The following is a 13,483-nucleotide window of genomic DNA, read 5'->3' on the forward strand; positions in this document are numbered from 1 at the left end:
TAGAGATACTGGTAACACTTTACAATAACCATCATTTATAAATGGTAAACAGATGGTTTATTAATGTTTAATCATCATTTATAAACCATTTATAGGCCTTTTAGAATGGTAAATACATAATTTATTAATGTTTAACTAACTACATAATTTATAAATGACAAATAGATGGTATATTAATGTAAGTTTATAGTTACTTTACCATTAACAAACAATTGAATTATAATAATAGTTTATTAATAGTTTTAGATGCACTGATTATAACATTTTTAACACCAAATTACACTGTAAAAAAAATCTGTTTAATTTATGGTAAAATACCGTATAAATAGCTGTGGTTGCCAGAACTTCACTGTTAAAAGTGAAGAGTTTTCTACTGTAAATTTAAATGTAAATACCAGCAAAAAAATGTAAGACATATTTTAAAACATTATTTTCTTTATTTTTAAGGGTAATTGTGTCCTTGTGGCAATATGGTTTTTCTCCATCAATTTTAAATTAATTTTTTTATATTTTTACAGTAAAACTGTGTGTTTTCAAAAGTTTTGTACTATTTCTTGATTCACAGTAATTGAAAGTGTCTATTATGGTGATATGTATTTTTTTATTTTACTCCCTATTTCTGATGCAATTTGACAGTTTTACTGTAACTTCTACAAATATTTCTTACAGTGTAAGTATGTTAATGATTATGAAATGATTCATATACCTTTAAGAAATTGGTTTAAAACATTTAAAGATTAAATATGTATAGCACTTTGTAAATGGTTAATAATTGGTTTATAAACCATCTATAAACACCAATTAGTTGGTTATTGTAAAGTGTTACAGAGATGCTTAAAATAAAAATATCACTTTTGCTGTACCAGATGCTTCTTCTCTTATTCTGAGCATCTAAAATAGGCTAAATAACAAACCAGTGAGCCACATTAAGTTGTTTCCGTCCCTTTTTTAGTCCTCTTAAAGTCACCCAAACACCGTTTTACATGCAGTTCAGACAAATACTGTAGCCAGACAGATGCCTGGAGATAGTATAACTCTACTGTATATTTACCGTATTACTGAACATTATTAGAAAATGGAGAAAATAACTTAAAAGTACATATTATACTAACTCTACAAATGTTACAACCCTCAACAAAATGTACATTTATGTGACAGGAGGATGGAGTAATAAAAATAAAGATTGCCGTCACGGCGAGATCAACACTAGTGTAAAGGGGGCGGAGCCAGCCGGTTGCCGGGCAGAGTTCAGACTGGTGCAGCTAGGAGGGGAGCATGGGCAGGAAATGAGTGGACGGGTGTCTTCGTCGAGCCTTGTGGCCTCGCCGCGGCTTCCCCCGGCCGTTCAACGAAACAAACATTTGCCTGCCGCCGTGCTTCCAGCGCAGCGAGGCGTACGTGTTGTAGCCGTTCTCCTCGATGCGCTCCTTGAACTTGCAGCTCGGGTTGTACTTCACCTGCGATCAGAGGGAAGGAGACAAGTTTAAGAGGTTATCAGTGGCGGTTCTAGACCAGTTTTACTGTGGGGGCCAAGGAGGGGCCAGTGTTTAACCCTTTGATGCACAACATGGGTCTAAAGTGACCCGACAGTTTTTATGTTCTATATCGTTGCAATAATTCATCATTCAGTATTCCAGGTTTTCCTCAATTAGTTTGTTTTTCATCATCATACATCCTAATTTTTATGTTTTCCTTTATTCATTTTTGAATAAAATACCTTTTTCTGTCACGACTCTTCTAATACACAACATGGTTGAAAAATGAGCCATATCCATTTTTTAGCTAAGTAGCTTGTTAAGCTAACTTCTTTGCTAAGTATTTAGCTAAGTAGCTTGCTAAGCTAACTACTTAGCTAACTTCTTGGCTAAGTAGTTAGCTTAGCAAGCTACTTAGCCAAGTAGTTAGCTATGTAATAATACAAAAACTTTTTTTCTTCATAAATTATGAGAAACAAAATGGAAATAATGATCTGTTTTTATCAAAAACAAGATATTTTAAGAATATTTAGAATGTTCAATCATAAAATAAGTTGAGCACAGAAACACACAGCAAGCAATAGATAACATGGGAAATGAATGCGGGTCATTTTTGACCCATGTTGTGCATCAAAGGGTTAATCAGTTAATTCATTGAAATCAATTAATTCATTTTACAGTGTATACTCGGCCAGAAGTGCACAAAGGTTAACCCTCTATGGTACGCATTATGAAAAAAAGGTTTAGAGAGTCTTTTTTTTGTCTTGAAATAGACCAAATAAACATAATCTGAAGATTTTGGGGTTTGTTGCCCGTAGGCAACATTGTACCATTACGGTGCACAAGTGAAAAAGAAAGTTTGTAAAATGTATTTTAACATTATTTATTTCATAAACATGTGTAAAAGATTCAGTAGCTTCAACAGGGTACAATACATAACATTTTAAATTTAGAAACATTATAAAAGGACATTTTTTAACTAAATGTTGCCTGAACCAACGACCCATTGAAATGATTGTCTTGAACAGTCTAAGTTTATGAAACTATCTAAAATGAAGGTTTTCTCACCTATGAGCAGGAATATTTTAGTTTCAAGATGGAAAAGGGCCAGGAAATGACGTTTTGAGTGATTTTTTGTGGCACAAAATGGCAAAGCTGCACTGTAAAAAATAATCTGTTTAATTTACGGAAAAATACCGGCAGCTGTGGTTGCCAGAAATTCTAAATTTAAATGTAAATATCAGCAAAAGCTGTGATTTAGTCTGAATAATCCTGTTATTTTGTAGGATAATTGTGTCATTAATTCATACATCATGGTATTTCTCCACAAATTTTGCATGAAAATGTTATATTTTACCTAAAACCTGTGTGTTTCTTCCAGTTTATGACAGAAAAAAAGTAAAAGTTTTGTGCTATTCTTTGATTTACGGTAATTAAAAGCGTCTAATACAGTGACATACAATTTTTCATTTCATGCCCTATTTCTGATGTATTTCACAGTGTTTTACTGTTATTTCTACAAACCTTTTTTACAGTGTGTTTCCTTTGTAAAAGTCTGCAAAATAGTGTTTTAATATGGCCTCCTGGAGGTCATGTAACAAATTAAAGCATTGCTATTGGTTCCCTAGACTCTTCCCTCTTTTTTAAAGTATCGCATCACTCAAAAACATGCATTGTATAAATTTGACAGGCTTAAAATAGATATGTTGCCTGAGAGCAACACCGTATCATAGAGGGTTAATGTCTGTTGTTGCAGTAAAAAGTTTCCTAGATGTTTGGAGTTTTTGCATTGGCTGATTTGTTTTCCTTTAAGGCTACAATAGAGGTTTTTAGTGTAGAATTAAAGAAAAGGTTCACTCGAATTGCAAAAACAGCAATTTGTGTCTAGACATGAAGATATATTTTGAGGTTTTAAGATATCTGAAACTTCTTTTCCATCAACCCAATAAAGTTGATGTCAGTGGAATTTAGTTTTCTGCTGCTCACAGCATTGAAATATTCGAACCCAAAAACAACATGTCTTTCCAGAAACAATGTTCTGGTAACTCGCAATCTACAGGCCCCACAGTTCAGTTTTTATTGGGGCCGATTTCTGAAAACTGATCACTAGCTGAAACTGATCACAATGAGGTCTGTGAAATGTCCTGAGTAACTGGGACATTGTTCCTGTAATGAAATGTTGCTCCTTTTTTAAAAAAAATCAGGTTTTCCACCCATTGGACAGGAAAGTAACACATAATAATGACTGCTATTATTTTTTGTGACTGTTTGGAACACACCAACTTTTCCAGAATTTAATTGAAAATGATGCAGTTTAATGTCTCAGTGTACTCTGAAATTAATGCACATTTGCAACATTTAAAATTCGTTATTGAGCATGATAGTGTTTTGAAAGTAAAAAAAAGATTCAAAATCACATTTTATGTTGGACTAAAGGACTAAAAAAAGACACAAAATGACCCAAAAAAAGACACAAAATGACAAAAAAGACACAAAATGACTAAAAAAAAGACACAAAATGACCAAAAAAAGACACAAAATGACAAAAAAAGACACAAAATGACTAAAAAGAGACACGAAGTGACCAAAAAAAGACACAAAATGACAAAAAAGACACCAAAAAGACAAAAAAAAAAAGACTTAAAAAAGACACAAAATGACCAAAAAAAGACACAAAACGACAAAAAAAGACACAAAATGACTTAAAAAAAAGACACAAAATGACCAAAAAAAGACACAAAATGACTTAAAAAAGACACAAAATGACAAAAAAGACACAAAATGACCAAAAAAAGACACAAAATGACTTACAAAGACATGAAAAGAATTAAAAAATGGACAAAATAGCCCAAGACTCCATAGAGTTAAGTTGTTAACCCATTTCTTGTTCCCTGAAAAAGGCCTACTTGTATAATTCTGAAATGTACATTATTTTCCAGTTTTGGTTAAGCTTACCTTTTTTTATTTACCTCTGGCAGTTCACCACTTACCTTTGGACCCTTTCAAGCTGTTCATTTGACTTGAACTGCTTGAATTTCAATAAAAAATGGAAAAATTGGGCTGTTCTAAAACTTTTTAACCGGTAGTGTATATTGATCTGTGTAGGTGATCCAACAGTAAAACAGCAAAGCCTCTTTTTTTTTCATGGGTGGCTGCTGCTTCTTATCAGTTAGTCAAAGAGTCTTGAAAGATATCGTAGTGACAAGAGGTTCTGCTGCATTCCCTTTCCCAGATTGTTATCATGCAGCTATAATGAGGCTGTCTGTGATAGCATCAGATAGTATGAGCCTGGCGTGATTCACCTGCCTGTTTGTTATAATGGGAGACCTTCAGATCTGTTCCTGTCTTATTTACTGTGTTAGCTTGTTGAAGGCACTTCTCTTATCACTGCTGCTGACTGATTGCTTCTCCCTGATTTCTCCTTTTTTTCCGAGATGTAAATACATGAGCTAGACACCACACACCTTTAAGTCTGATTTGTGGCTGATTTTAACAAAAGACAGGTGATTACTTTTGAAAGCTTGTTTTTTGGTCATTTTGTTTCCTTTTTTGGTCATTTTGTTTCCTTTTCTGGTCATTTTGTGTCTTTTTTGGTCATTTTGTTTCCTTTTCTGGTCATTTTGTGTCTTTTTTGGTCATTTTGTTCCCTTTTCTGGTCATTTTGTTTCCTTTTCTGGTCATTTTGTTTCCTTTTTTTGGTCATTTTGTTTCTTTTTTGGTCATTTTGTTTCCTTTTCTGGTCATTTTGTTTCCTTTTCTGGTCATTTTCTGTGTTTTTTGGTCATTTTGTTTCCTTTTTTTGGTCATTTTGTTTCTTTTTTGGTCATTTTGTTTCCTTTTCTGGTCATTTTCTGTCTTTTTTGGTCATTTTGTTTCCTTTTTTGGTCATTTTGTGTCTTTTTTGGTCATTTTGTTTCCTTTTCTGGTCATTTTGTGTCTTTTTTGGTCATTTTGTTTCCTTTCTGGTCATTTTGTGTCTTTTTTGGTCATTTTGTGTCTTTTTTGGTGATTTTGTTTCTTTTTTGGTCATTTTGTTTCCTTTTCTGGTCATTTTCTGTCTTTTTTGGTCATTTTGTTTCCTTTTTTTGGTCATTTTGTTTCTTTTTTGGTCATTTTGTTTCCTTTTCTGGTCATTTTCTGTCTTTTTTGGTCATTTTATTTCCTTTTTTTGGTCATTTTGTTTCTTTTTTGGTCATTTTGTTTCCTTTTCTGGTCATTTTGTGTCTTTTTTGGTCATTTTGTTTCCTTTTCTGGTCATTTTGTGTCTTTTTGGTCATTTTGTTTCCTTTTCTGGTCATTTTGTGTCTTTTCTGGTCATTTTGTTTCCTTTTTTTGGTCATTTTCTGTCTTTTTTGGTCATTTTCTGTCTTTTTGGGTCATTTTGTTTCCTTTTCTGGTCATTTTGTGTCTTTTTTGGTCATTTTGTTTCCTTTTTTTGGTCATTTTGTTTCTTTTTTGGTCATTTTGTTTCCTTTTCTGGTCATTTTGTGTCTTTTTTGGTCATTTTGTTTCCTTTTCTGGTCATTTTCTGTCTTTTTTGGTCATTTTGTTTCCTTTTTTTGGTCATTTTGTGTCTTTTTGGTCATTTTGTTTCCTTTTCTGGTCATTTTGTGTCTTTTTTGGTCATTTTGTTTCCTTTTTTTGGTCATTTTATTTCTCGCATGAGTATGAGCCTGGCGTGATTCACCTGCCTGTTTGTTATAATGGGAGGGCCTTCAGATCTGTTCCTGTCTTATTTACTGTGTTAGCTTGTTGAAGCACTTCTCTTATCACTGCTGCTGACTGATTGCTTCTCCCTGATTTCTCCTTTTTCCGAGATGTAAATACACGAGCTAGACACCACACCTTTAAGTCTGATTTGTGGCTGATTTTAACAAAGACAGGTGATTACTTTTGAAAGCTTGTTGTGCGAAACAGCAATTGGCAGATGGCACGCGAAGACTTTAAAAGGAGCCCAGCTGGCTCTTTGTCACTGCTGGTTGGGTGTCTCTTCTCTTCTCTGCTATTTATTTTGACAGTGGAACAAGACAACTCAAGCTGCAGGTATCGTCACCTGCAGCCCAGGTGTACAGCCATGATTGATTGTTACACTCTGACCTTTTTTCTGGACTTTCCTGCACTGCAGAAAAAGAAAAGTTGGGTGAACTCAAAATTTCAAGGCAACAAACTTCGATAGAATTTTAAGTTGGACAATTAAACTAAATATTTTAAGTTTTGTTTTTGAGTTTGCTCAAAATTCAGATTTTTGTCAACTCAACTGTAAGTTGTACTAACTTATAATTTTACATTGCAATAACTTTTAGTCCTTACTTCTGCTAACTTCTGCAACGTGCTGAATTGGCACGATTGTAGCGCCGCTATGAAATGTCAGCTAATGTTGTGACCACAATTTTGAGTTAGCATTGATACGCTAATGGCTACTCTTGTAGCTGTAACAAGCAGCGCCGCTAGCATCAGTTAGCCGCTAGCATCAGTTAGCCGTTAGCTTTCGCTAATGACCGAATTTCACCGCTTTCCCGCATTTCACAACAAAGAAATAAGAGTTATCAGAACTATTGTCCCTTGTTGTGAACCCCAACTTAAAGATATAAGTAACAACAACTCACCAACTTGTTTTTGAGCAGACAACTGGCTTCCTTTGTTGTGCTAACTTACATTATTGCCCTAAATGTCAATAATTTATATTTCCAAGTTTTACCAACTTAAATCACTGTTTTTGGCCAAAAAACACAAGTTGGCTTTTTTTGCAGTGTGCAAAAGATCCCCTTCACTTCAGCAGAATCAAACATGTTTGGGTATATAGGAACTCATTTGGGACCCCTATACATATATACCTCCCCTCCCCTCTCCAGCCCTCTCATCTTGACCTCCAGAAACAATGTTGCCAGGTTGTATACGCACCGATCCAAAGAGCGTGCCTTTCTTGGACATAGCTAAGTACAGCCCGGTGCTGACAGATTTGATGGCAACAACTCCCACACTGACAGATCGGATTTCCATCAGGCCTGGAAAATAAAAGAGGGAACAAGAGTCTGGGTTAGAAACATCTAGCTTTGTGAGTTTTCCCATCAAAAGCCACTCTATCATTAGCGATTAGGATACGAGACAGCCATATGCTTTGAGGGGGGGGAGAAAAAAACACACACACATACACAGGACACTCATGATGGCCGGAGAGAGCTCCCTTTGTGAAAAGACCAGCCAAGCTCAGAGCATTTCCAACAGGTTAAGGTTTGAATATTACAAAAGGCAGGACATTATCGTTATTTTATCGTTGAAAATATGCTAATTGCTAATGGTTTTGCTAATGGTTTTCCCACATAAAAAGTAAAAACTTTGGGAAAGGGATGGAAGCACATATTTTTTTTCTCCCTCGTTGAGAAATTCTGGATCTGCCCTTAATGTAGACCAGCTATTCTCAACCTTGGGGTCGGGACCCCAATTGGGGTCGCGAGATGATTTCTGGGGGTCGCCAAATCATTTTGGAAGTCAGCTCTGTCTCCACTGTGTTAAAGTGTTCATGTGTTAATGTGTTTTTGGTCACTTAATGTCTTTTTTGGGGGTAATTTTGTGTCTTTTTTTGGGTCATTTTGTTTCTTTTTTGGGTCATTTTGTGTCTTTTTTGGTCATTTTGTGGTCAATTTGTGTCTTTTTTGGGTCATTTTGTTTCTTTTTTGGGTCATTTTGTTTCTTTTTTGGTCATTTTGTGTCTTTTTTGATCATTTTGTGGTCAATTTGTGTCTTTCTTGACAAAACGAAAACTAAGGACATTTTCACTATAATTTCAGTTAGTTTTAGTTAGTTTTGTAACCACAAAATACAGTTTAAGTTAGTTAGGGTTTTTTTTTTAAACTCTAGTTTTTATTTTTATTTCAGTTAACGAAAATGTTTTTTCAATTCTAGTTTTCGTTATTTTGTTAGTTTTCGTTAACTATAATAACCTTGACACACACACACACACACACACACCCACACACACAGTATCTGAACCTGCAGAGTGTCATTCTGCCTTGTTGCTTCGAGCCTCGTGACTCCAGATGTGACACTCCATCCTGATGATGCACCGTGTTGTTTACTGAGGGACACAGTGTCTGCTGGCCACTTAAGCAGCCTCTCAAACTCACTTCACCCCATGAAAAAGCTGGCAAGCTCGTGGGCTAATTGTTTCCTCTGGGCACTGATTGCAAACAAGTCCCATGTGGCTCGCTCTTGATCTGGTTTTTGTCTGCATACAAAAATAAAGGCACACACCCATTGTCATGGCTACGACAGGGAGATGTTTTGGAGATGACCTGAGGGCTTACCGCAGGCTTGTGAATAGCTGCTAATTGCTGGAGATGAAGCTCTTTTTTGGGATGATATTTTCCTGGCTTTATGCGCCCACTTACACCTTCAAAAGCGCCCTGATGTGGCTATGTGCTATCTGATCAGAGCACGGAATCTCCTTTTTACACCCCTGGAAACTAATGCTGGGCTTACACCAAACGATTTTCCCAGTCCCAGACTAAAAGCTAAAAGTCTTTAGTAAATCTAGGAGTCTTACTGGAGTCACAGCGCGCTCCCGTCATCCCGATTGTTAAGTGTAAGGTATTAATCTGCGCTGTTTCACATCAGTCTTTTCCTAATCTTTGGTTTGAGATCATATCAAACGTGTTTGATATGATCTCAAGTCGCAGGGACGGAACACAATCACCAACCAATAGATGAGCGGTTCAGACCGGCCAGTAAAACCACTTTGACAGGAAAAAGTTACATCATAATAATATTATTAAGCTCAGTCCTAAATACAAATATAGAGATGCAATATCTTTACGGCCACAAGCGGGATTTAGGGGGCGCTGTTTCTTAGTAAAAAGAACAGTAAGCAGACCCAGTTAAAATGTATAAATAAATGTATACATAAATAAGTAATAAATAATTAATAAATAATTGATGATGAATGTGTGATTAACTAAATGAAAGTTGATAGAGCTGATAAGTATAATTATTCAATTAAACAAATAATTAAATAGGACATAAATGTATATCATGAATTCTTTTCTACAGTTTCCTTTCCTTTATTCTTCCTTATATCTATTTTTACTGTAAAATAGTCAACTTTTCATGTCAGAAAAACAGAAACCCCTTTTCAGCTTTGTGAGGGGGCATTTTGTGGCGTCTTCTCTTCTTCTTTTTGTTGTTTTTTTTTTCAACACAAACCACTGCACACACAAAAATTGCATGGTAGGTAAAAAATGCTAAAGGAAATCTAGTTGTAGTCTTGTAAATAGTGATCCTGCAAGATTCACAGTCTTTGTAGAATCTCAGTCTGAGACTAGGCTGGGACTAAAAACTCTCAACAGTTGTCTTTAGATGTGAGCTGATAGTTTTGCAGGAGTCTTTCCAAATCTTTTCAAAGTCTTCTGGTGTATAGGTAGCATAAGTCTATGCAGAGAAAACATGAACAAGTGGTGCTCAAAGGCTAGGTACTGTGGGATATTTGTGAAATAGGGATTGTTAGCTTTGGATAGATGCTGTAAACATAGCACCAGATCAAGGTGCTGAAGGACAGGGTGACCCAAAGCTGGGAGGAAATGACGGAGTCGTAAAAAAGCAGCAGTGGGCCACCGGCCACCCAGCTGACCAACCCCCAGCTGCACCGGCACAACCACAAGTCTTGTCCGGAGCAGTGACTGAGTTCCTGAGCCGTCTCGCTGGTTAAACCCATCGAGCATGAAAAATAAACTCTCACACCGGGGGTTTCACAGGTGCTACTCCGTCTGCACTGCAGTTTTTTTTCAAGATATTTATTCGTGTAAATACAGATTTTGTTTGGAAAGAAGCTGAACTTGACGCAAATGCTCAACTTAATATGTTTTTGGATGAAATAGTAAGTTATATATTTGTTTTAGAACAGACTTTAAAGGGTAGGCTCATATTTATTCCAAGTCTATCATCTTAATACACAAATTAAACTTTTAAATTTTTGTTGTTGACCCATTTGTCATCCATGCAAACTTCCTCCTTATTCAGACTTTTTTTTATCTTTTTCGTCTGATAAACTACAGCTGGTAAAGACAGGGAAACACCAGCAGATTTAAAAAAAAATAAAAATTTGCATCCTGCAAACCAACTTTGGTTGGACATAGTTTGAATATATGTTTCAAACATTTCCCTGAAAATGTAAAAAAAAATTGCACTTAACCTGACTGAAAATGTATAAAACTCAATAATGTGATAGCTTGACCAATAATCTAATAAAATGGGGTGTAAAGTGTACAAGTATACAAAATGTATAAAGACCACCTTGTTAACCTACTGAAAAAACATTTGACACTGATACAGATTTTGTTTGGAAAGAAGCTGAACTTGACGCAAATGCTCAACTTAATATGTTTTTGGATGAAATAGTAAGTTATATATTTGTTTTAGAACAGACTTTAAAGGGTAGGCTCATATTTATTCCAAGTCTATCATCTTAATACACAAATTAAACATCATTTTTGTTGTTGACCCATTTGTCATCCATGCAAACTTCCTCCTTATTCAGACTTTTTCACCTTTTTCATCTGATAAACTACAGCTGGTAAAGACAGGGAAACACCAGCAGATTTTTTTTTTAAAATTTTGCATCCTGCAAACCAACTTTGGTTGGACATAGTTTGAATATATGTTTCAAACATTTCCCTGAAAATGTAAAAAAAAATTGCACTTAACCTGACTGAAAATGTATAAAACTCAATAATGTGATAGCTTGACCAATAATCTAATAAAATTGTGTGACTAATGTTGTATTAATGTAAAAAATAAACACATTTTTTTGGGGGGAATGTAAAGTGTACAAGTATACAAAATGTATAAAGACCACCTTGTTAACCTACTGAAAAAACATTTGACACTGATACAGATTTTGTTTGGAAAGAAGCTGAACTTGACGCAAATGCTCAACTTAATATGTTTTTGGATGAAATAGTAAGTTATATATTTGTTTTAGAACAGACTTTAAAGGGTAGGCTCATATTTATTCCAAGTCTATCATCTTAATACACAAATTAAACATAATTTGTTGTTTGTCCATGCCCTGTAGAAGGACGCATAAACACATTTTCTGATCATATCTTTTAGGCAGCAAAATGACATGGTTAAGTTTAGGGAAGGAGCGTGATTTGGGTTAAATAACTACTTGGTTAAGGTTCAAAAAAAACATTGTGGTTTGGGCTAACATCACCACTTTCCTGAGATAACTGGAGCTTTGTCTTTCAGGTTACAATATTAAACACTTTAAGGTTTTGAAACGCTGAACTTTGGTGGGAAATGGGAACCAAACATTAGTCTTCCATGTTAAAGTCTGATGTTTTGTTGACCCATTTGTTATCCATGCAAACTTCCTCCTTATTCAGACTTTTTCACCTTTTCCGTCTGATAAACTACAGCTGGTAAAGACAGGGAAACACCAGCAACGCCACAGTTCTTTGTGACAGATTAAGATGCCCTTATGTGCATAAAAACGGTTTTTGATTTGCAGTGACTGTAAATACAGAGTTTTATACTGAACAAGGACTTTAAATTTTGTATCCAGTTATCACATTTGAAAAGGATCACTATACAGCCAGCATGGACAGGAGCAATGACTGTAACAGTGAACTGTGACCAAAAACTATTTCAATATAAATATGGTAATGTGAAAATAACTCATTGGATGAACTCAATTCAATTGTGGGCAGAATTTCCATCCAACAAATATATGTAGCCCAAACTCAAAACAAGTGCATCGATGCAATATAATGTATTTGAGTTAATGTAGCTCACTTTTTTACATTTGGTCGAACTCAAATTAAAAACATGTATGTATTGTATTTAAATTGTGTTACCTCAACTCATTTATGTCGAGGAGAGCTAAAATAAAGAAATTGTGTTTGTTCAACCTAAAAACATAGAATTGGAAAACTGAAAGTCATTCTTTTTGGGTTGAAGGGAAGGACAGGGGAGTCAATTAATACATGTTAGGTTACACTTCTTAAACCACTTTTGATTTGATTTTAATTGATATATTTTCATTAGACAAACAATACATTAATGTGTCACATCTAAGAAGGGCTTGAATCATTTTTTTTGAGTGGTTAGAACAGACCTGAAAAATGTGAGACTATTCTAAAATGTTGTGACAATTAATACTTTATTATTAATACTGTACACATGACACTAACATTCCAATAGCAAACAGAGGTGCAACTAACCGCTTCCTCTGCTAACATCATCAGACTACTGTCACTGCTTTCAAAGAGCACATCTAAAGTGCTCCAGACCTTAAGAACACACATCTGCTGCTCCCATCATTTAAAACACGCAACTAACTCAAACTTTTTTCTTTTCTTTTTTTTTTACCGGTCTGAACATCTTCAGCCGTGCTTACCAAGTGAGATCATCTACTTAAGGGCATAGACACAAAGAAGTACAAAGAGTAAAAGAGAAGGAAAGAAAAGACGAGGAAGGTAAACAAACACAAACTCCTGTTGAGTGTCTTTCTTCTCTGACAGCACCGTGTAAATGAAGCCCTCTCTCCGCCCGACACAGCTGCAGGGAAGAAGGGAATGCCTTAGTCGAGTGGATCCAGGTACGAGCCCAGCTGCACCCCCATCATTCCTGCTTTCCTCTGATCCTCCGAGGAAACATTAACACTTTGATGGCAGCCTCCTCTTTTTACGAGCTGTGTTTACAAACACCGGGTGTGCTACGGTGGCACCTGAAGCGTGCAAGGGACTCATAAGCAATTAGCCGAGGCCCGGCTGGTGATTGGAGCGCTGCAAGGATTTATGGGGGATTAGTCCAGGCCAATGAAAACCGCTGGTGCCTGAAAGTGGTGCCAGCAGTAATTGCCATTATTTGCTGGTTCGAGTTCCAGGCACAGTAGGTGTGTTGGAAGGATGTTTGTCACATCTCTTGACACTGCAAAGGGTTGTTCATGAACACAATAAAAAATAATAATATACTGTTTGCTATAGATACACTACCGGTCAAAAGTTTTAGAA

General features: G+C 35.6%; 1 protein-coding gene across 1 annotated transcript in view; it reads right to left on the bottom strand.

The window, feature by feature from the left end:
• Positions 1–352: 352 nt before the first annotated feature.
• The window catches only part of fgf22 (fibroblast growth factor 22), a 60,526-nt gene continuing 47,395 nt past the window's right edge, over positions 353–13,483 (bottom strand). Inside the window, exons 2-3 of the mRNA XM_059342033.1 lie at positions 7,377–7,480; positions 353–1,457 (exon numbers count right to left, since the gene is read on the bottom strand). Coding sequence (XP_059198016.1) covers positions 1,263–1,457; positions 7,377–7,480 — 299 coding nt within the window. The 3' untranslated portion in view covers positions 353–1,262. The remainder of the gene's footprint in view (positions 1,458–7,376; positions 7,481–13,483) is intronic.

This window comes from Centropristis striata, chromosome 9 (assembly GCF_030273125.1).
Source record: "Centropristis striata isolate RG_2023a ecotype Rhode Island chromosome 9, C.striata_1.0, whole genome shotgun sequence".
Lineage (NCBI taxonomy): Eukaryota > Metazoa > Chordata > Actinopteri > Perciformes > Serranidae > Centropristis > Centropristis striata.